This window comes from Telopea speciosissima, chromosome 1 (genome assembly GCF_018873765.1).
Source record: "Telopea speciosissima isolate NSW1024214 ecotype Mountain lineage chromosome 1, Tspe_v1, whole genome shotgun sequence".
In the NCBI taxonomy this organism is placed as follows: domain Eukaryota; kingdom Viridiplantae; phylum Streptophyta; class Magnoliopsida; order Proteales; family Proteaceae; genus Telopea; species Telopea speciosissima.
Window position 1 is genome coordinate 23,857,130 of NC_057916.1, and position 24,458 is coordinate 23,881,587.

General features: G+C 38.1%; 2 protein-coding genes across 2 annotated transcripts; both read right to left on the minus strand.

Moving 5' to 3' along the window:
* On the minus strand, positions 1–24,052 carry LOC122648542 (purple acid phosphatase 22-like). Its single transcript, XM_043841756.1, has 6 exons — positions 23,838–24,052; positions 23,402–23,693; positions 20,846–21,414; positions 20,178–20,266; positions 19,889–20,055; positions 1–53 (listed from the first exon to the last, which is right to left on the minus strand). Exons 1-6 carry the CDS (start codon positions 24,009–24,011, stop codon positions 46–48), a joined length of 1,299 nt encoding a protein of 432 aa, XP_043697691.1. The 5' UTR covers positions 24,012–24,052; the 3' UTR covers positions 1–45.
* LOC122648537 (hippocampus abundant transcript-like protein 1) lies at positions 4,138–12,601 on the minus strand. Its single transcript, XM_043841749.1, has 14 exons — positions 12,383–12,601; positions 10,627–10,738; positions 8,819–8,931; positions 8,614–8,736; positions 8,349–8,521; positions 8,091–8,166; positions 7,394–7,480; positions 6,436–6,516; positions 6,297–6,329; positions 5,634–5,687; positions 5,479–5,520; positions 4,836–4,914; positions 4,599–4,669; positions 4,138–4,506 (listed from the first exon to the last, which is right to left on the minus strand). The coding sequence occupies exons 1-14, from the start codon at positions 12,575–12,577 to the stop codon at positions 4,402–4,404; spliced, it is 1,344 nt and encodes a 447-aa protein (XP_043697684.1). The 5' UTR covers positions 12,578–12,601; the 3' UTR covers positions 4,138–4,401.
* Positions 24,053–24,458: the final 406 nt, after the last annotated feature.

Below are 24,458 nucleotides of genomic sequence, written 5' to 3' on the forward strand. Positions count from 1 at the left end.
GTAAGTTTCACATTAATATAGCTTCAAAGTTCATCTTTGGTAAAATTAGAAGGCTCATGTTAGCAATATTTCAAAATAAAATAGGGAAATGAGTACTTATCTTGTACAATAGACAAACTTAATTGACCACATAGACGATAAACACAAAAAACGGCATCATGAACATGAAAGTATATGGAGAAAAACTTGAGGAATCGATATTGCTGAGTCGTGCCATCAATAACTCTCCTTCAGACCATAAACACCCCCTTATAGTGCAAAACAAGTTCTTACGAAAGAGCCTCATAGGCCTCTCTAGTAGTCGTTGTACTCATTTACTAGGCCATGTTGGAACACTTCAAAATATTTGTGCTCAATTGACTAAAACAAAATAGAAGTTGAGATTATTTAAAACTGTTTGAGAATGAACTGTTGAATAAGTATATATGACAACATTTTTTTGTTAACACTACCATATACCTCCACTCAAGTTCCGCCATTGTCCCTGTTTTTTGTAGTATGCTTTTCTCACAAGACATGTTTGTTGATCATTCAAACATATTTTCCAAAAGGCGTACATATTGGTCATTTAGGTGCCACACAACTCTCCAACACTCCTTTAAAAAAAAAAAAATAAGGAGAAGTTTTATGCACGATCGTGCATGGTACACAATCATGCACACATCAATCAGATGGGGGGAGAGGGTGCACTGTAGATCCTCATCCTCATCCTCATCCAACGGTTGTGTGCATATACGAACGACCATGCACAAAACCTTTTGTCATAAAATAGTATGACAAAAGTTTTCATGCCGTGCATGTGCACAACTACCATTAAATGTAGTTAGATTAGCATAATTGCTCATCCAAAATGAAATAAATACCTCTACCCCACATTTGACGGAGTCGATAGAAGAATCTTCTATGTACAAACACCTTCCCCAAAACTGCATAAAATAATGAAGACAATTCACGTTAAAGCGATGCATCTCTTTACCGGTTACTCTAATAAGTTTCTTCTATAATTATCACTTTATGTATGAGGTATCAAATTTCAAAAGAAATACTCACTTTTAGTCCTTCTCTTGGTCCCCTGTTTCTCCTATGGTCACATGCACAGGACCACATTGGTCTCTTTAAGATCAGGGGTGCCTAGTAGGGAAGGGGTTTATTATTTTCTCATCTCAAAATTAATATTGTTGGAAGAGGGATTTATACACTAAAGGTATGTAATGCAATTTTACACGTTAGCATCTTTTTGATCATTGAATCATCTTTTTGTATCTCATTGTTCAACCATCTATTGTTGCAATTCATTTTTTCCACGGTCCGCTTCACTCACTCATTCACTCATACAGTCATGCAGACACACTCTCTAGTCCCTACTAGACGAAGTCGTTGCCCCTAAAAGTCCACATCCAACAGAAGTGAGGCGTGGAAGCCTCTGTACCCACAGTGTTGAGAGAAACATGGTCCATCATGAAAGTGAAATTTAATACCCACTTTTCAATTCTCCCGTACAAGTAAGCGACGAAAGATGCATTTCTCATGAATGAAAGTGAAACTTCTCCACGTACCTGTCGTCACTGATGCCTCATGTCCACGCCAGCTTCTTTGTTCTCCTCCACCAAGAGTACCAGGCTATATTATTGCCTTACATTATCTTAATTCCTCTAGCTAGGGTATTATAGTCCACCTATTTTAAATTGTTAATGGGTTTTTTATTCATCCCTGTGACTATAAGATAGAGTGATCTGAAAAATGCAAGATGTAAAAGCTCTCAACCAAATGAACTTAGGTTAAAATTCCAGAACTATAAAAAAAAAAGGGTTTTGGACAAATGCCCCTCTGAAAATGCCCATTTATTTAAGTGCCCCTTATAATTTTTCTAATTGCAAACTCCATCTTACTTTCAAAATAATGTAGCATTTTGATCCCTGTCAGTAATTTGGGACGTTAGATGTTAGTTTCAGGGTATTTAATGACCAAAATGCTCTCGTCTTCTCCAAATGGTTTAGGGTTTGATTTTCAGTTTTGGAGGTTTGATGTTAGGATTCATCTTCCCCAAATGGTTTAGGGTTTGATTTTCAGTTTCAAACCCTAAACCATTTGGAGAAGATGAGGGCATTTTGATCATTAGATATCCTGAAACTAACATCTAACATTCTAAATTATCGACAGGGACCAAAATACTATATTGTTTTGAAAGTAGGGAGGAATTTTCAATTAGAAAAATTGTAGAGGGGCATTTGAACAAATAGGCATTTTCAAGGGGGCATTTGTCAAAAACCCAAAAAAAATTCCCAATTGTCATAATATACAATAGGATACATTGATGGTTTCGATCCTGTTTTTCATAATTACTGGCTTATTTTTTCCTCTTTCTCCTCAATAACATTTTGAATCCCTTGGTATGACTAACCAATACCCACCAAAATACACTCTGTCCCTTCCCATTGGCGTGTGTGTAAGATGTTAATATATTTTGCTGGTGTTTCGATCCCTCTCAGGAGAGAGAGAAACAATGTGGGAAATTTTGATTCTCAAAAGCCATTGTGACTAGAATAGTGTTTACATGAATGTAATTTTCAAAGTCATTCTTTGATATTAATTTTACTCTTTTAGAGTGGTGCCTCCTCTTCCCCCCTCCAAACCCCCCCCCCCACCCAAAAAAAAGAAAAAAAAAGAGAGATGGAAACAATATTTGCTTGATGCTACGGTCACATTTGATATGATATGATTGTTGTGAACAGCTTCATCTCTGGTTTAATCTGAACTGTTAAATCGGATGGTAATCGATCTAATGGTTTAAATACAAAATGAACAGGTATGTCTGTTCAGAAGAAGTGCTTCACTTCTATAAAATAGAAATGCAGTGTTCAAACGAAATATTTCTCTCTCTTGCAATCAGTGTCTCTCAAAGAAATTCTGTGTTTCATTTTTTATTGCTTGTGGGGGCAAATATCTCCTTTGAGATAGCAAGTACACGTTCAAAGTAGACTACAATTTCCTTCTCGATTTGGTTTTTTCCAACATTTATATAGAGTGTAGATTTATATTTTCTTAATGAAAATTAGGGAGAAAGAGAAGAACACTACCAGGTTGCATGCAACATGCACCCAAACATAGGACCGTGCGAAATGACTATCCCACCCCTTGAAATGAAGTAATCCGATCCCCTTTGATACCTCTACGCACTGTCACGGTCTTAGTCTTTTTTTAAGCCAACTATGCAAGCACTTAGCACTCCCATAGTACTAAGTCAGCCTTACTACACCTTAAGGGTGGGACTTAGGAAGATAACCTGAGAAAGAACACGAGAGTTTGGGAGAACAAGAGTTGTATTGCATTACAATGCTTGAGTACAAGTCTTGAATGCTTGGTGGATGCCTTGGCCAAAAGAGGCCACCCTCTTTTTTAGGCACCCAAATTACAATGAATGGTTATGATATTTACAAGTGTTCCTTGTCTAACAATTGGAAACATTCTAGCCAAGGGGACTAGAACCTTCCCACATCCTTAATAGAGGGCTCTAGATACCTCCTACATTCTTAACTATATACAAGTATCTCCTAGAACCTTCTTGCTTCTAGAAGCTTCTCTAGTAATATCTAGACTCTTACAAGTATAGAGGGTTCTAGATAATGGGCCTTACTTAGCCCACTGACCTAAGTCCATTGGCTTTAGTGAGTCTGGCCTGTGGGCTTGGTTGTGGCTGTGACAGCATGCTCTCATTGACCCTCTCGCTTGATCAGGGCCACGCAGCCTAACAGTGATCTTCTGCCCAAATTAATATTACCTATCAAAAAAATGTTTGCTTCTTGCCCTAAGTATCATTTGTACAGTCTGTCAGCGTGTACAACCCTCTTACAGTCTCTCTCCTCCCCTTCCTCTTTGACTTACTCTCTTCTCGTTCTCCCCAACCCCTCTTTGACGAACCGTCTCATGCTCCCAATTGGTGGGGCGTCTAGATTCCAAGGCAAGTAGGTGGTGTGCTGATTCCTTCCCCTAGAAGTATTTATAAGAGAGCCCTAAGAGTCAAAGTAGTGATCCCAGAAGGATTACCACAGAAAACCAGAAGTAATGATATAACAGATGTTTTAGACTCTAGAGTAAAGCAAGAGAAGAAAAGAGAATTTTACTATACCATCATAATTATGGGGAGGCAAAATAACAGGGTTGAAATATATTAACTCATTTCTTTATATATATCACAGAAGAACTTACAAAACATGGCATTATAGGCATATCAAAGATTTACAATGCATACTCAAGACTGATGTGGAAATTTTGAACCCAACACAGAATACAAATGTAGAACTAACTCCAAGAGTTCTTCCAGGCCTTAATACTTCTGCAGTTGACTTCTGTAGGCAAAGCTGTGCAAATTTTTGCCATAGTGACCTTTTCAGCCATTAGTTATCATGAGAGGAGAGGTGCTTCGATGTTGTCACTGGTGTCCCAAGGCTCACTAGTGGAGGTTCCATTGTCTAAGTTCAGCCGCCAAGCGAAAAACAAAGCAAACACCTAAACAGTGAAGAGTATGCAGCCAATTAGTTTGTGCGTGTGTGTGTGTGTGTGTGTGTGAGAGAGAGAGAGAGAGAGAGAGAGAGAGATACCATAAAAAGTGATGCACACAATAGACTGAAACCTTTGCAATCAAACGGGGCCTTGCTTGATAGGAACAATGCTGATAACATATTCATCAGTAAGTGATCATACCACAATATTACTGGAATGCTTTTTGTTTCAAACACGCAGATAAAATGCATCTGAGTTGGATTTGACATATAAGTGGTGATTTTTTTGAGGGGGGGGGGGTGCGGAGGGAGGGAGAGGAAGAATGGTCAACTTACACGTCAATGGACTCATTGCAAGTGGTGATAGCAAAGTTGCACTTGATTGCACAGCAGCGATAAATCCTTGGGCTTTTCCCTGTTGTAAGTACAAGTTCAACTTTAGAGAAAGATGAAGGGAAAATTACCAAATAAGCAAGGTCTTGTATCCCAAAAAATTGCAACCACAATGCTTGTGGGTTGGAATTCCTATTGTCATTTTCAATCAGATTAATAAAAGGGTTTGGCTCATCTATTCAGTCTAATACTCTTATATCTCTCACATCCAGTTCTGTTCAATTGAACCCAGGACTTTTCTCAGCTCCATGTGGTTGAATATTAATTGTAATAATGTCAAACTGAAATAAAAACAACGAAAAACTTTATCCTGTAGCAACAATAAAAAACCTACTAAACATGGTAACCAAACAGACAGAGCCTAAGAACCTGTCAACTTTTCTTCGTGATACTGACCATAAAAAAAAGACAATAGGAATGGAAACAGCTAAACTAAACACTAGAGATCATTTGGAAACATAAAAATGTCCTGTTGAATCCTTAAACTTCATGACAATAAAACTTAGAACCCATGCCTACAGGACAACCTTCTCATCCTGCATCAAGAACCACCAGAACAATATTAAGTGAAGATATACATACGAACCTGATTGGTTGAACTTGTAGCCTTTGAAACAATAGCATAAATCTGTCAAATAATAGGAGATCAATGAAAGAAATTAACATATTTGCTAAGATATAGATAAAACATGCTTCTAAGTTCAAATAGACATGGTTAAGGAAAAGAGACGTCATCCATACAGCTGGTTCCATAAGAACATAGACAACTTCAAATGAGGCACTCATAAATGGAACCTGCATATGCCATTGCTAACTTGTAAGGCTCCATCAATAATGATAAGATAACTAATCAAAGGTCAGAAAGCACTGAGTTTGTTTAGTCTATGCTTAATAATGGTTAAACAGCATAATCAGAGAGTGATAGTGAAAACTAAAGATCATAAAAACTGACTTTAAAACCCAAAGGATAACGAAAGCACGGATATTTTTAGGATGACTGAGGTTGATGGGTGTAAGTGTATTCCCCTCAAAACAGATCATCTACGGATCTCTTCTCAAGTGAATGGTAAAATTGTCTACTATGGAAATGGTACTGGAGTAAGAATAAGGTTTCAATTATCAATTCTGATTCTCAGTTCCCAACTAGCCCAGTTATGAGGTTAAAAAAAACACATTTCCAGTTTATCGATGATCATTAGAATAATTTGTCATCGTATTCCTTGAAATCGTTTTGTTATGAAACCAAGAATCATAAAAGAATACCTAAACCTATTCATCTAAGTTGTAATTCAATACTAGAGTCTATCAACCTCATAACCTGGTTCCAAATTTTCAGTTGCAAAAGAACAAAAAGGTAACATTGAATCATATGCATAAATAATGCTAATGACAAAGAGTACATACCCAAGGTGCCCATGCCAAACCATTGAATAACCCCTGTGGGAGGGGGGGGGGGGGAATGATCCATAGAACTCCAACTTAATATTTAGTCATAAAAAAAAAACAAAAAAAAACTATAAAATAAAGTTTCTGGACAACTTACATATGCCGTTGCTGCAAGCAAAGAGATGCACAAAATTCCTTTCTCTCCCACCAGAGGATTTATAAGTGGAAGCAACAAAATCTAGAGTCAAAATTTCAGCACCATTGACAGGGGGAGGGGGGAGGATGTAAAAAAGTTAAAACATGCGCATCTACTTCTCTCTGAACATCAATGTAGCAACTAAATTTCCTTGAAAGCAACAACAGATGGCGACAAATTAAGTTCCAGAATTGAAGATTTGGACCCAAGAAATCAAATTAAGTGTCCAGGAATGAAATTCTTAAAAGCTACAGGGTCCAATGGATCTTGCTGGTAAATGGTAACACAATTTGATCTCTATCATAAACTAATCAGAAGTAAGACAGATTGCATTTTAAGCCCAAGAACTCGGTGTTAGACATCAAAATCAGAGCAATATCCAAAGGAAACAATTTCAAACAGGAAAGGTACATCTTAAGTTAGTCTTAAAAATGAAATTCTTCAAAAAATAAAAAACATCCATCTTGGCTATCCAAGGCTCAGCTAGGTTGGAAGCTTACTTCATCAGTCTGTTTTGGGCTTCACCTCATTCCAGTGAAACATTCCAATCCCATGGATGTAGCATTTCTTAATGCAGTGTTTATATATGGAGTTCCCTGTCCATAATTTTCCAACCACAGTTTTTGCCACTGAAATAAATCCCAAAACTGGAACAACTAAATACCATTTGCTAATTAAAGCCACTGACTGCTAAATACATGTCTCTGAATAATTTTTTTTTCACAGTAAAAGCACAAAGAGAGGAATGAACGCACATGGAGAAATGGCGGGAAGAAGACCACAGTTTATTGCATTTAGTCTGGGCTCAAATTGGGATCAAAATGAATTGGTTTCACAATCTTCAGTGTCAACAGATAAACAACTCCACACAGATTCTATAGCATCAAAGTGACTGAAAAGAGAAGCTCCAGAGCAGTACCTGGGAAAAAATGGAACCTATTCCAACCAACATCAGGATATCGGAGAATTGATTCTTGTCGAAAGCAAAAACTGACTTCAGATAGTACTGCACAGGAAATCATCGTGATTGTCAAAATATTTAAGTAAGACTGCTAACTGTAATGTTATTGATCCAGGAGATAATATGGCTGCAACAGTTAGGTCAGGTGGGGATTTTCTCTTGTGTAGATAAATTAAAAGTCGATTACTGAAACTCACATTTACTTTTTTTCAGTGGTAATTTTGGCTGATAATGTAATGTTTTCATCATGTATGAGCTTAGCATCTAGTCATTGTATGGGTATAGATTAGTAGAAGGGTGTTGACAGATGGATTTGGTTGGATGGAGTCTGATACGGGAAGTGATCTCTGTAATAGGTTATAATTTTCCCGTTAACCCGCTCTAAAGTGTAAAGCATTATGGGAGAGGCATCGGTTGTTCTGTTTGACAGGGTTCTACTAGTCTATATAATGTTAGCAATGCCCATTGATTTCTAACTCCTTGCCATTGTGTAAGAAGAGAGCAAACAAGATCAACAGAGGGAGAGACAGCTATTGAGGAGAATTCTTCATCAAAAGCTATAGATTAGGGTATGTTATTGATCGGTGTTCATTGATTCAACATGAATATTATGCAATCTATTTCTTTTCAGATAGCAGATTAGAAAGTAACATACCAATAAGACACTGCTGATGCCAGACATTCCTAACTTAAAAAGGAACGTAATTAGAGCAATACGCTTCAATGTTCCACTGTGGAGGTAAAATGCAGATCTTTAGCCAAGGATACCATATGTTCATAGACATGTAATACATTTTTTCTTTGTGGCCAAACATATGAAATATGTTTTTCGCATTATATAATCAATTTAAAAGTTTTACTTCCTCACCCCACTTTAAACGGGAAAGAGCCATAGTTCACAAAACAGTAGTACCTGTTAGCACCCACAGCTAGACCATTCTTCACAGATTTGTATTGCTTCTTAAAGACGTTATTAATTGTAGCCAAACAAGATGAATGTTGCTCCTGCCTTGGAGCTGGCTTAATTGTCTCAACCAGAAATAGCTTTAAATAAACTGGACACAATGCTAACAGGAGTATGGACACCTGAAAAACAGTGTTTTCAATAGGTGTACTGAACAAGAAATTATACAGAAATGTATTGCTAAAACTATGCCAAAATTTGAGCAAGAACATGCCTCAAAAATATAATCTTCAGGAAGAACACGGGACAACAGATTTCCCAGGAAATTTGAAACAGCGAAAAGACCTGAAATCCATCCAAATGCTGTAGTCCTCATACTGCCTTCCACTACATCAGCCTGCCAATGGAATGGACAATGTCAGCTCTACTATGTCTCAAGCCAGCCTTCTTACATGATTATAGTAAGGAAACAATCTTACCACATATGCAACAGAGATACAGGAAAGGCTTCCTTGACTAATGATATGTGAAATCATCCGGAGCACATAGTAAGCATAAAGATATTGTTTTGAGTCACTCCAAGCTAGTACAGCTGCAATAAGAACAGTGGAAACAGGTAATTCAAATAAGCCAACCAAAAGCCTAATTCAAATCTGACAGTATTATTCAGCACAGACCTATTTCCTCAGTGTCATATATTGACAGCAAGGAACCACATCATATGGGGAAAAAAAAATACCATCACTTCACAATTAAAATAAAAAAGAATTAGTAAATGACCTAGCTGACAAGGTGATTTCCACACCACCCATCCCAAGCAGCTGAGACGTTGCGAAAGGCTGGCTAACAAGAGGAAAGCTTAGCATATTTATTTTGGTCTCTTTATTTATGTAGGGAACTTATAATTTAATTGCTTTAAGCCTTTGAGAGTAGGACTGCTTAGGGGTTAGAGGCTTGTGATAGGGATCTTATTTATGTCTGGGGAAAGGAAACACAGATACCATTCCTGTTATCCTTTTACTTTCCTTTTTTTTTTTTTTTTTTCTCTGGTTTTAATGAGAAGGAATTGATTTCCTCCATTGGAGCCCTGAAGTGCTTTGCCACCTGTGCCTACAAGAGCATAATTCTTGCTCTTGTGTTTGAGTTTTCTCTCTGATAATACTGCGGTATTATGCTTGTGTAAGTTATTAACTTAGAAATATGGAGTGAGACCAACAACAGTAATTTTGCAACACTAAAAGGGAATACCTTTTTGTTAAGATTACATGTTGTGATGCAGAAATGCAATATATGGTCGACGACAAAGAGAGAATAGAAGCAGAAAAACTAAAGCACACAGCATAGAAACTTTTTACATGGTCAGGCAATGTGCCTATGTCAGGAGTGAAGATGATCAGAGAAAGCTTCCAATAAATGTAGATTGTAAATGTGAAAAATAAGCCTACATACTAGTATTACTTATTGATGTCACAGTTTTCAATCATAAACACAAGTAAAACACAATCTCCACAGCTGGAACCCTTCCCCCGCCCCCTCTCTAATATCAAAGTTACAAAGGAAGCAAGAAGCCCTACAACAATTACACATTGGAAACAGCCCAGTTGCCTATTCAACTAATTGGGAACCATATATGAAATTAGGAAATCTTGAAATTGTTACAGGTTACATGACAAGACTAACTGACAGTTAACCAACAAATAAGCTAAATTACTATTTTAACATTAAAAGATAGAGCCTAGAAAGAACTCTACTGTCAAATCCAATCTTAACCTGGAACTAACTGTAAGAGATTCTTGCTATAATAGAATTCTTGCTAGAACTGAATCTAACCAAACTATCAATTTTTTCCCCTTTTGATTTTTAAGTATTCACTATACTATGTGAACTGAAATCACCACAATTCCGTGTTCCTGCTTCCTGCATTACTGTGTGGCCATTTGATCCAACACAGACTCTTGAATTTTGGAAACATGATTAATAGGTTGACTGTAATGAATCTGGAGGTTAACCTTTTGGGATTGGTGTGTGGTTTATGAGATAACACTTTCATAAAAAAAAAAGAGACTACTCCAAAATGAAGCAGTAGTTCAGGGATTTAAAAATCGGATGGGATCGGCCGTTTCAGGCAGATCCAGATCCTGGACCAATTCGAATCCCGATTTCAGGTTTTTAAACCCTATAGAAAGCTAGAAAATTTTCGGTGATAACAATGATTAAAGGAGAAGCAGCACATTGTGACTATAGGAGTTGAGAAATGTGGTTAACTATAAAGAGAGAAGAGCATTACCGAAAGGTAATATGCTAGCGGATATTGTAAAGAGGAGCAGTGGTTTGCGCCCATACTCATCAGCAAGTTGGCCCAGGAAAGGAAGCATCACCACCCTGAATATCCCAACAAACTACAAGTGAAATAATAGGGCTTAATTAATAAGTCTCCTCCACATTTAAAGATTCCAAAAAACAACTAATTGGGGAATATTGTTAATTGTTATCCACACCCACAAAAAAAATGGGGAACATTGTGTAGTTGTTGTGTACCCACACAACTTGCCACCTTCTACTAGAATGCGATATTATTTTCAAGATGAAATCTATTCTTTCACATGGACATGTGATGTGTCCATTCCAACTGTTGGATAAAGAGGACATGATTCAGATTAACCAACATGTTAAATTTTAGAGTTTAATTTAATCAGATACCCCCTTATATCGACATGCATTTTGGGTACGTTAATACATGTGTATCAATACCTTAGACAGTACAGTGCATTCTCCCAACTCAGAGTAGGAATAAACGATTTACATTAAAAATATGAAAATAAGCAGCTCAGAGATTCTGTCTAGTGATTTAACTACAGAAGCTCCTACGTCCATTATAGGTGGTGGGTTGGGGGGGGGGGGGGAACTCATTTTGTTGGATGCTCAATGTAAACCAAGATATAGATTTGTGGAACAATGGATGTATTTTTTCGGTTTGTTTTAGCTTGTTTCTAAGGTTTCTGCTAATGGCAATGCCAAAGGTGGATCCTTGGTTCAAGTTAAATGGTCTTGTCCTCTTCTAATGGCAATGTCGTAGGTGGCATGGTTCGTAATCTCAGGATCAGATTGATATCGGCAGAGGCCGATCCCAAATATTGATTGATCCAATACCAATCCATTGGTATGACCCAAGGGTGAAAAAGTAATAAATAACGAATGTTATTAAAAAGCAGAGGCAATTCCGTTCAATCCGAATTGATATAGGGTGATTTGGATCCGAGATTGATCCCGATTGGTTTTCCAAAACCTTAAACCATGGTAGGTGGAGGTTCATGTCTCTTTAGTTAAATTTTGTCGGGTATAATCCTCTACATCCTATTTCAAAAGTTTCTTTATAAAATTTTTAATGACCTTCAACCAAAAAAAATGTGTTTCTGAACTTGTGCAAATCCATATAAGGGTGATTTGACAAATATGCCCATTGAATATGTCGGACATGATCTAGATTAGCCACGTGTGAAATTTTAGACTAAGTCTATGCAAAAGGGCATTGGGTCTACCTGTGCAGAAGTTTTCAGCACATGGCAATAAAGAAACCAATATATATATATATATATATATATATATCCATCTAAAAAATTATAAAACCATTCGGATGAACATGTGCAAGAAAATATAACTATCAGGTAGCGTGGTCCCTGCACCCACCAGCGTAAGGGCCAACGGGAGTTTGAACGCAAATATCCAACAAGGGTGGTCATTTAATCCTCCTTGTGTATGGGGGTAGGGGCCACGCGACCTGTCTTAAAAAAATACATGTACAGTTCTTCTAATACTTGTCCGTTTCGAACCAGTTCTGGTTAGTAAACTGTAAAGCTCGCCGCAGAGGGTGGAGCCGCGGGAGAGGGGGGAGCTTCTATAAAAATTTCCCTTAAATCTTATGTTGACCTAGATCCTTCATATATGGTGATAAAAAAAATAAAAAATAAAGAAGCTGCTATTAATCGAAGTTAGAAGAGAATTTATAAAAGAGCGAGAAAGAGGAATTAAGATGGGTGAGTCACCGTTTGTTGGAAGCCGTTGAGATAGATGACCTGAGGGCAAGTATTTGATTTGGAATCATCGCAAAAAGCTTTAGTGGTAACGTCGACGAGCAAGGGAACCGTCATCTCCTCTGCGACGAAATGCACACACAGTGGCACCAATAGATGAATCAAAGCTCTTAATCCTCCATACCTGCTCCATTCAATCTCCCTCATTTTATTGTTATTATTATTATTATTCCTTCAGATAAGCTTTTCTGCCTTCACTTCGATGCTCGTCTACCCAACGCTCACCACTCGGGTGACACAGTTGAAGACGCCAAGCTAGAGATGAAAAACCAGAAAATGTTCTCTGTTTCTCTGTTTCTCTGCTCTGTGTGTGTGTGTACTGGGGGAGGGAGGGAGTGGGGGCATGGGGGACGACTGGTGGGTTGGAAAAAGGAAACTGTTTTTATTGGTTTAACGCCACTGTCTTTATGACATTCCCAGTGAAAGCGAATTGAAGTCTGCTCTTGTTTGATTGTTGGGTGGAATTGTGGAAAGGAAGGAAAAATCCAAAACACAAAGAAAAAAAATTCATTAGCTACAAAAAGAAAAAATATACATGTATATTTTTTTCAATTGTCGCGTCCCGTACAAAAAATACAAAAATACACGTTCCCCGTGTAAATTTTTTTAGTGGATTCTTGTTTCCTTCGCGCTTTTGACTCTAATTTTGTTTTCTCGATTCTCAGCATCCCAGTTAAAGTGTTAAAACAAGATTTAAATGAGTTTAAATTATGGGAAGTAGATTTTGTCCGCGAGTGTGGTCTACATCGGCACTTTCATGTTTCTATCTCTCTCTTCCTTAAATATAGGGGCAAAGGTATATTTTCTTATAGGTAGGAAAGAGATAAACTCATAGGAGTGCTCGCATAGGCCACACTTTCGGACAGAGAATTTTTTTTCATTATAAAAAAATATTATATAACGAAATCAAATTGAGTTTTTTACATTGAAAGTGTGAGCATGTTTGATAAATGGTTGAATTTTAGCTTCGAAATTGAGACCGTTTAATTAAACAATTTAAATTGAATCGAATCATATAAATTGATCGTATATTGCCAATTTGAGACATTTACAATTTAAATTAACCATATCATGGAAACCAAATCGATTAACCCCCTTAATCATGTCTGTCTACTTTTACTCGAGGTTCATCTCTTTAGTCTCTAGTACTATGGAGCAAGGTTTTAGGAACTAGAATTGGGTATAGATCGGTCTCGACCGATACCCATTTGATACATATCTGGATTGCCCCGTATTGGTTTTGATTGGACAATTTACCTCTATCTTTCATTTAAAAAATATTTTTTTAACATTTTACCTTTGTCTATATCGATCCACTGATACAAGATCAACTAAAAAATTAGGATCAAAGCGATCAATATTGATACAGATTAGACAATTCCTCCGATCTGCAACCGATTCCTAAAACCATGTTCTAGAGTCTCTCTCTACTAGAGAGTGGAGAGCCTCCTGGACTGGATTTTACCTTCTAAGGTCCAACTCTAATGAGATGTTTTTTTTTGTTTTTTTTTTCTTCTTGGAAATGCAAAAGAAAAACACTATTATCTGAGAAGAGTCTTTCTACATCATGATCGCTAGTAAAAGAAACCCTATTATTCCTAATAGAAATGGAGACAAACGCATTATTTACAAAAAAAAAAAAAAAAGGAAGGCAAAGACAAAAGCATTATTTTTACAGAGACACATTCAAACAATTAGATAATAGCTTAATACACAAAAATAGATTAATAAGTTCAAGAGCCCATCTCTCATTTAAAAAAAAAAAAAAAAAAAAAAAGTTCAAGAGGCCATCTTGCTTTGTCATAATTCCATCAACTAGAATTTTTCCAAAAAAACCTTAAGAGATGACCATTTGTTTCAACCTCAACAACAAACCAGACAACTTACCGGATTCATTCCTATCTTTACATTTGTTTTCATTTTTATGAAGAAACTAGACAATACCCCTTTAGAGATAAAAGACCATTCTTGGAGAAGGGGCAACATCAACCATTGTCAGATGTAAGTTTGCAATAATCGGAATTTTGAAAACAACATTTACAGTAGGATCGAGTTTTCCTCCACCTACGTAAATAGGATCCCATTCATTGTAAGGCAGGAAAGGGCACTGGGATAGTACTTTGAGAACATACTAAAATCCTATAGGGGATTTGCGAACCTTAGGATGGTGGGTAAAACATTTTCTAGGGGTTGAGGAAAACTTTCTCCTTCATAATATATGGAGGAAATAAAGTACATAAGAGACTAGAATTCCAAGAATCATGACAGAGGAGATATGAAACTAAGGCAAGGGTCCTAGACCGATGATATAAAAAAAAGGTTCTAAAATTCCTTAGAGAAGGCACCCGATGATCGTTCCAGACAGATACATTAGATCCAACTCCAATACTATGACACACCAATTTAGACAAGGTTGGGAGCACTTTGGTAACACTAATCCATATTAAAGAACCCTTTTTATTAAAGGTTGAAGGGTTCAGAAGAGATGCGTTGGTAAAATATGTCTAGCTTTCAAAACCTTAGCCTACAAATCCTAAGGCCTAGATAGAAGCCTCCAAGCAAGCCTAAGTAAGGAGAGCATTATTATGAACAACACTCTTTCGAAAAACTCAACCCTCTAGAATTCTTTGGTTGACAAGTAGTTTTTGTTTTTGACAAAATTGGTTGACAAGTAGTGTCCCAAGAAATTAAACAATGACCATTGTCCCTCAAAACACCCTCTCCAAAATCTTTCATTAATGGAATCCAATTGACTACAAATAGATTTAAGAAAAAGAAAGCAAACATCCAGTAGGTACGAAAAAGATCCTGTGCATCTGGGCACCTGGGCTTTATGTGTAGCGTCAGGCTCAAGGCGGTGCGCTTTGACCGCCTTATCCCTGCTTGGGAAAGGCACTTTGGCAGGGGTAAGGCGGTCAAAGCGCACCGCCTTGAGTCTGGCGCTGCACATGCAGCCTGGCTGCCCGGATGCACAGGAGCCGGGTCCCCAGTAGGTACCGACCCTAATACAGACTTGATTAGGATAGACCGGCTTACTTGAGAGAGAAGTGGTGCTTGCCAAAGTCCTAAGTTGTTCTTAACCCTGTTTAGGATATTGTTCTAGATGTTAGGGTTTAGGGTTTAAGCACTGATTGGTTAAAGCGTTACACCCTGTGTATCAAGTTTTGGAATACCCAGGTTGCTGTCTCCAGCTAATATTTATAGCGAAACTAGGGTTTAGGTTAGATGGGCTAATTACTAGATTGCCCCTCACAACCTGAGCCATAATATAAGTAGGATTATATTAGAACATAGAAAAGGATATTACCATAATACCCTTACACTAGATACCCATCTTTCTCTTATTGGGTACTAAAGGAGTACCGAGGTAAGGCGCACCCTCCTCCATGGAGGACACATGCACCAAGAATTTGAAGAATTCTATTTCTAACCTACTTGTCGTTCCCTTGTTGAAAATCACCCCACTCATAGGGAAAATGATTTGTTGTCCAAATAATTCTTGAAAAAGATTTAAGACAGCCTGAATAGTTAAAACATTATTTTCAAAGGCTCTATAGAAAAATAGGATATCATTCGTAAAGAGAAGATGTGAGGTTTCAATAGCAAGACTTCCTACCTTAATTCTTTCAAAAATATTTAATTCAAAAAAAAAACTCAATCCACCATCTCTTCTCATGTTTCCTAATATAATCAAGGTCAAATGTTTTCTGTGCTGGGGCGCAGGCTGCGCCCAGACACATGGGGGTGGGCGAAATGATCATCCTGCCCCCCCTAAAAATTAGGCCCATGTGTCTAGGTGCAGGCTGTGTTGCGGCACAGAAAACTTCAGCCCTATAATCAAATAGTTCATGACCGGTAATAATATATCAAAGATCTAATGTCAACTGGTCGGATTCTATCGGTTTTAGTTGGTTCTATTCAGTTCAAACCAATTTAAAGCCCCACACAATTATCAACCAATTAATCAATTGGACCTTGTAGAACAAATATGGATATGTTTCTATTTGGTCGGTTGATTATTAGTCCATCATTGGGCTTATGTTAATTAGATTATAATCGAATTGTAAACAAACAAATTCGACTAATGGTGCTATAAATGGGCTAATCAAACTATAAATGATCGGTTAACGGTGCCGTCCCCACTTCTAAAAATTTTAAAGCAAAAATCTTGGGCTAATCGATCTTCCATCAATTTCTTACAATTAACAAAAGCAAATAGTAACTTCCTCAGTTCATGCTTGTCCAGTTTAGTATAAATCCTACTCATATATAATATGTACGAAAAGAAACAAAAAGGAAAGGCAGCAGGTAGGTTTCTCGCTTTCTTCGCGTGCTTGGAGCCTTGGACACATTCTACTTAATTATAAATCCTAAGTTAGATTAGACACTTATGGGGGAGGAGTACTTGTGGAGAAAATTTGTAGGCCTACCATAATCTAGGTTCGCATTTATAGGTAATATTCGATTTGAGAAGATTAATTTCATAAAAAAAAACCATACAATGGAGGGGATCGACATACTATTGTTTGGATATTTATAGGATGTTTATTTGAGAAATTAAAAGAAATGCAATCCATGAGACTGTTGTTGGTGAAGTCTGATTTTGGTCAGAAAGTGCGGTTGAAATTTTCAAAGGGTTTTTTCGGCCTCGAAACGATCTTGGAATGGCGAAAAAAGGCGAACATGCCTACCTAAGGCAAGGAGTTGTATTGGGCTCGTTGAGATCTTCGAAATAAGTACTTTTGAGCCATATGTTATCTTTTGATTTGACCTTGTTTTTTTGGCAATTTTGGGCTAGGGGCACTTTTGTACTTTTTGGGATTAGGGTTTTCATATATAATGTTCTTATCTCTTTGAGATGGGGTCAAGAGGATTTGTAACATTTCTAGAAAAATAATGAAATCTGTTCTATTGCTCGATCGTGGATGTAGCTTCCCATCTTAGAGATGAACCACGTAAATCTTTGTGTTGTGCGTTGTGTGTGTTTTCTCTATTCCATTTTTCTTTTGCAAATCGCCATTATGGGCGTTGTTTTTTTTTCTTAAGAAAGACTACCATTAATTATTAGATTAGATATTTATGAGGAAGTTTTATTTGATAAAATTCAAAAGAAGTGTAACGGATTAACAGTGGAAAGGAGTTCCTGTCTAATAATCATCTATCTATACTATAAAAGCATAAGATAAAATATTGGCTCCGTAAAGATAATTGATATACTTCTTTGTGAAAAAGGTTTCTACTTGGTGGTGTTTTCTATGTCTTCTCACAGGGCACCATGAGATGACGCCTCTTCCCCTCGGGTAGATACCTAGGCGTGCTCACCCATTGGCCCAGACGCTTGTGTAGAGATCATGTGACCAAGTAGATTGCAAAGCAATTAAAGACAAATAAGCTTTTAGAGGTGCACTATTCTTGGTGCTACATCCATTATGAAATCTCTTACCATTAAAAAAAGGGAGGAAGGGGGGCAAGAGATCGCTATCTGATCATATAACCCATGCACTAGTGTTGGGGTCAGTGAGAGCATGCGTATGGGCATCAACAAGGATTTTCACAAGGTGGAATGGTAACTTTTTGCGTTTCAGAGTCTGACCGTAGGAGCTACAAGACTGGTTAGCACTCATTTCCCCCCCCCAAAAAAATGTCCATTATGAAATTAATGGATAGTGAAACTATAACCTTGCAACAAGGTGTATATAAGTGATATTTTATGCACACCCAAGCTTGCCTTGACGGTTTGGCATTGCTTGCTTGGTTTGGTTAGTGGATTAAACCTCACAAAGTTCACCTCGTGCGTGGCTTGCACCACTTCTTATCCCCTAAGGGCCGGCCTTTGGGTGCCCAATCCCATCATCTGGCCCCACTAATGGGTTTTGTAATGGTACAAAAGAAAAATAAAAATTTTTAGATAGATGGATCCCAAGATTCCCTACTCACATGTCAACCTTTAGATTAAATAGAATTGGCTAAGTCTACATTTCTTTTACTGTGTGTAATATTTTTTGAGATTTGTTGAAAACCAATACACAATTGTATAAAGATTATAAAACAGAAAAAGAAATTAATTATGAAAGGGATCTACATAGGTGTTACACATTTATATTGTCATCTTACATGCCAAGCCAAAAATGGGCAGCAAAATAGTATCTAACGAGGAGAGAGAAAGATGGGACACATATTTTGATGAGGAGATAGAGAGGGAGAGAGGAGAGAGACCATAATATTTCTGTTCCTATTTTTATTGATATGGGCAGAGGTTGGGCACGCGCTATCTCTCTTGGAGCTAGTTAGCACCTCAAGCAATGAGTGGTGGGGGCTAGGATGGGATGGGATGGGCGAGTGGAGTCAGTTAGGCGGGCAGTTACCGGTCCATAATTGGGGTCAAGCTAATTGGGTTATAATCGGTCTTTAAACGCGCTAATTGGATTATAAAAAAGCCATACACGAGTTGATCAAGCTATGAACAGGCGATAAAATGGTTGGTCTTGATTGGTGACCGTTATCATCGGTCACGATTGAGTGCCTATCCAACTACAACCAAGCACTGTGAATGCTCAAATATTAATTGGTCTAGTAGAACCAGTTTAGGCTTTAACCAATTGCTTCCAGTCAAGCTTACCATTGTGGGCTAGATTTTTGACATCACTACACCTAGGAAATTTTTTATTTTTTATTCATAATCAAACCATTAAAATTTAGGCAATGCCTGGTATGCATTCTAGGTCGATTTCGCATTCTCGAACCATGAAAATAGTTCTAAGAATGCAAAATCGACCTAGAATGCATACCAAACATATGCTTAAGAAATAACAATATTGTGGAACTCTTTTCTCCTTAAACTCTTCCTCTCCTAATTTGTATATGAAATAAGGGGAAATATGTTTTTTGTTTGGAAGCATGGCCTATGCCAGTACTCCCTTGTGTCTGTCTCTCTCCTCTCCTCTTCTATGAAATGACATCTTTGCCCTATTGGAGGAGAGATATAGACTCAAGGACCTATAGATATATGGTGTAAACCACGGTCCCAAACAGAAAGACAATTTCCCATGAAATAATGTGTCAGAGCAAGGGAGTGGTTGTAAGAATGATTAATTAAGTGGGTTGTTGTTAAAAAGCTAGGAAGGAAAAGCTGCGTAGGCCAGCGGCCAGCCAAGTCACAAGTCACCATGAGGCAATGCCATATTCCAAATTTTATTGCTCCACGTACTTTTCATCACTTTTATATACTGCATTAATGTAGATATACATTATTTACAAAGTTTCTTCATTCAAACTTTAATGCTAGCTACAGGATTGGAACGACCACTTTAGGATTTCATACATGCATAAATACCTCCAACCTCTAGCTAGCTAGCTAGGAAAGAATAACCATATTGCGCGCTGAGAAGATGATCTATCAAAGTTCATCTTTGTTGCTAGAAGTAGAAGTAGAAGTAGAAGGATTATTCATACAATCGCTAGGGACGCTGAGACTTTGAAGCCACACTTCATCTGCAACTGTTGATTTGGAATCATTGTTGCGATGCCATGACCAATGAGCATGAGTTTTGTTGAATACTCTGAACCGGCCATGTCCAAAGCTTGCTTCCCGGAACAACGACAGAGGAGAAGTTGGCTCCTTATAGCTTCAAGAAGAAGCAGCATTATAAAAAAAAATTAACTTAAAAATTACTCATGTTAAAGCCTAAAGCATTGAATGGTATTTCCAAGAATTCAAATTAATTTTTTTAAAAACAAAAATACTCACTGTGAAGCAAGTCCTTCTCTGTTTCCCCCATCCCCTATTGTCACATGAACCGGACCGCATTGATTGGCCGTGTTGTTGTACACCCTCGTCTGCAATATATTTTCAAGAACAAAATAAAATTCATTCTAAAAATAAGGTGAAAGTTTTATGCATCATTGTCCAACACTCCAAGTGCATATGATCTTTTGCCCTTACAAAAAACCATATGAATCTTTAGGCTCATATATAAAAATAGATAAATAAATGCTCATTTCATTTTGGAGTTGGGAATTGGGAATTGGGATTAGACTAGTTTTATGCATTTATCTTGTTTCGGATTAGAAAGACATGATGTATTTAATTGATTTCTTTGAATAAAGTGAAATGTCTTTAAGAGTGATTCATGAATATATACCAAAAAATATAATCTATATTAATAGTTTAGAGGCCCAGTTCTATATAATTTATTGGTGAAATACTGAAATATGACCTAAACCAAATAAAAATCGAAACTGAGTCAAACCGAATTGGTCCGGTTTCTATTCTCAGATCGGTTTTATTTTGGTTTCTGTATTTTATATTTTGAACCGAACCAAATTACTGAAATGGAGTGGATTGACATCCTTAGTACTTGTACTGTCAATTAGAAATTCAAAACAAACCAAAGGAGAGAGATAAGAAAGACTCACAAATCGTTCGTAGGAATGAACATGTCCGACGAAAACAATGTCGACTCGCGCCTGGTACAATAAACCTTCCATGGCTTTCCTCATGCTCTCTCCCGAACCTTGATGGGCTGTATTAGTGTTATACCATGGGGTGTGAAGTAGAACAACGATCCATGGTGTTCTCTCCCGGTCCACCTTTGCCAAGTCAGCTTGGAGCCATTTGTATTGGTCGGATCCAACGGCGAAGTCGGCGTAAGAACCCAACATGATGATGTGAACTCCGGCAACGTCGAAGGAATAGTAGAGGTTGGAGGTGGACCCACTCTCTTCAAAGGGCATGCGCCACCTGGCATTGTAGGCTTTGAAAGGCTCGTTCTCAAATATGGGAAAGGTCTCGACCTCGTGGTTTCCTTGGGTCACCATCCACGGACGCCGGCTCGCATATGGTTGGACCAAGCGGCCGAAGGAATCCCAGAGTGGTTGTAGTAAGTCTGCGTAGGATAGATCTCCTGGGAGTAAGAACACGTCGTAGTCTGCTTCGTCCACGTGTGCTAGCGTTGATTTTGTCCATTCCGTCTGTCCTAGGTCCCCTGTTAGAGCCAAAAGGGTACATACACAAATTTATCCACAACGTTAAGGATGCTACTTTATAGCTTTGTCCAAACCCGCCTTAGGCCGCCTTGAGCCCATACAGGTTTTGGGCTGAGCTTTTCAGCCTGCAGGGCGGTCCTAGATTGGGACTTTCAGGTTCGAGGCTACGCCCGACCGACACTATGTATGATATATATATAAATAAAGGGAAGTAGTTTTCTGTCTAGGAGTGTGCCCTTCGCCTCTATCCTATTCAAAACAAGGGGTAGAAGTGTCTTTTCATATAGGGAGGAGAGAGAGACTCATGGGAATGCTAGTGTAGACCACATTCCCGGACAGAAAACTTTCTCTCATAAATAAATTATAAATATTTACATACCATCCACATTTTATATTTTTAATTCATCCACACCACTCACGCTCTTTATGGGCCTATGTTTTCTTGATTTATTAAAACAAGGTTAACATTTTTATTTTAGAATGATTGATGTTGGTGATGGTTCATTTCTCCCCCCCCCCCCTTTTACTGCATGTAGAGATGCAAATGGAAAAATACAAGGGCAATCAGAGTCAGTCCAACCCTAAAATGGAACAACTTAAGGGTTAGCAGGATCAATTAGGACAAATCCGACCCAACTTAGCCTAATTAGGATCAGTTAGGGTTTGACTGAGCCGATAGGACTGGGCCTAGGCTGAGATAACCCAGCCCAACCTTGGGCCTGGGTTGAGTTAAGAGAACTTAGGTTTGGGTTGGGGTTTATAAAACCCAGCTCAACCCCACCCACTGACACCGGCCCCTAGATTCACATTTATCTAAATGTCTTTGAAAGTCATAAAAATAGGTTAACTATGCCAAATTTTGATCATTTCTTAAGCCAAACATAAATTTGGATGACAGGAGATCTGAAAAGTCATAAAAATAGGTCCCACACCATCATGGTAGAAATAAATGTTGCAGCTACCTGTGTACAGGAATGTTCCTGCTACCCCCGCTGGCAAGGAAATGGGATAATTCACTTCCTCTTATTCATTAATATCCTCTTAGGTTTTAGTGTTTTTAAAAATATCTTTTAAGATTCCATTTGGCCATGTCCTTGGCTGCCGAATATTCCTCTTACTACCCTGGAAACCACCCCAAAATCAGGGGTAGTCATTTCACATGTGGGGCTCAGGTTGGATTCACCCGTGAAATGACCACCTCATCCCTATTTTTGCTGTTTAATGGGGTTGGAAGCTCTAGCCCCGGCCACAGCTGGACAGAATCCTTTTCCTCATTTTCAAGCTTGCCTAAGAAGTGATAAAATGAGGTATTTACATTCTTTCTCCTTTTCCTCTCTCTCCCTCAAACTCTACCACGCCGTCCTGCTCTCATCCTCTCTCAAACCCTGTCCCATCCTGTTGCCCGTAGCAGCCATAGCAGCCCACTAATGAGGCGCAGTGCAATGATCGCCTTACCCCTGTTCGGACCGCAAGACCCTCGATCAGGAGTAAGGCGATCATTGCACCGCGCCTCATTAGGGCACTGTTACGACTGTTACGGCCTATCGTAGACGATCCAAATTCTCCCATCTTCCCTTTTTCTGTATCAAACCCTATCCCATCAACCCTTTTTGGTTTTTTTAATCTTATTCTACAAATCTCTCTCTTTGAAACCCTACCCTCTGTTGTTTACTTTCTCTCACACTTCTACTCTCTCTCTTTGTGGTTATAACAGGTCTATTCTCAGTTTCAGCCCAAGCCTAATTGAAGACTGATAGCATGAAATCGATAAGGAACCAAAACCGACTGACCAAAATCAAACAGGTTTTGGTATTAGAGACTGAAACTCTTACTATTAGTTGGTTTTGGTTTCTCAAAGTGTCAAGTCGCACTAAACCCTAAGAGGAAAAAAAAAAAAAAACTAAATGCGTTAGTAGCCACTTTTCAATTTCACAAATTGCCTCAGGAAAATCAAATTTGTAAAGCTGAGTACTAGCTGAGATATACCTACAATGGCGAATTCAATGGGGAAGGTAGGTGGGGGTGTCTTGAAGCTAAACTCCTGGCCACTTCCACCACAACGGTAGTAATAGTTGGTGCTGGGTTCCAATGGTCCGATCTTCACATGATGGATCTCGCCGGACTTGTACAAGAAGTAACTATATGATTCATTTTCTCCGGTTGCTGATGCTTCATATTTTCCAGGTATTTTACCGTATTCAACTAATGAAGGAACCTTTTTATCTTCTGTAATCCATGAAACCCTCACATGATCACTTCCTACTAACGATACATGGACCTGTACAGAAATTCTTCAAATCAAATTATTGGTTTTTTGAATCAAGCGTTTACCGTTACACTAAAACCAATTGTCATATTCGCAATATTGATAAATCAAGAAAGAGAGGAAGAGAGAGAGAGAGAGAGAGAGAGAGAGAGAGACCTGTTGTGGGTCAGAGTCTGAACCTTTGTGTGGTGTGGATAAAATGCTCCCAGGGGGTGGTCGAGTGTAATCCGAGGAAGCTTGCAAATGTTGAGGGAAGGAGATGTAGAAGAAGAAGAAGAAGGAGAAGAAGAGCACGTGCGGCAGATGTTGTAGCCAACAAATTTTCTCCATTTCTTTGTAGGAGAGGTAGATAGGGAAAGGGGATTTAAAGAAGAAGGGCTGGAACTCGAAGAGCACAATTCTTTAATATATAGTAAGAGGAAAATTGATGGCGTCAAGGTTTGAAACTTACTTCCCCCCTCCCTCTTTGGCATGTTATGGGTTATGGGAATCCTTACAGAGATGCCAATACAAAAATTCTCTTTATTCATTTTTTGCTTTTTCCAAACTAAAAAGCGAAAAAAGCAAACTAAACACTCCAACTAGAAGAATTAATATTGCCTAAACTTCTCTTCAGTTCTATAAGAGACACGTGACAAAACTCATCATCACCAATACTTGTTTTACAAATCACATATTTCGGATGAATCAAATGGGTGGTGGTGGCGTGTTGAGATTCTTGATACTTAAGACACAAATTTTTAAGATTTAACTATGGATTTTCTTTCTCGTCACTAT

Bases quoted from the DNA above. Each gene is read 5' to 3' on its own strand.
- LOC122648537 (XM_043841749.1), bottom strand. From the start codon at position 12,577: ATGAGGGAGATTGAATGGAGCAGGTATGGAGGATTAAGAGCTTTGATT. The intron at 5,688-6,296 runs GTATGTACTCTT...TGGCATATGCAG, and splicing joins GTTTGGCATGGGCACCTTGG to GTTCCATTTATGAGTGCCTC. The intron at 4,915-5,478 runs GTTCGTATGTAT...TACTTACAACAG, and splicing joins CTACAAGTTCAACCAATCAG to GGAAAAGCCCAAGGATTTAT.
- LOC122648542 (XM_043841756.1), bottom strand. From the start codon at position 24,011: ATGGAGAAAATTTGTTGGCTACAACATCTGCCGCACGTGCTCTTCTTC. The intron at 23,694-23,837 runs GTCTCTCTCTCT...ATTTCTGTACAG, and splicing joins CAGACTCTGACCCACAACAG to GTCCATGTATCGTTAGTAGG. The intron at 21,415-23,401 runs GTATATCTCAGC...TGGCTCTAACAG, and splicing joins CATTGAATTCGCCATTGTAG to GGGACCTAGGACAGACGGAA.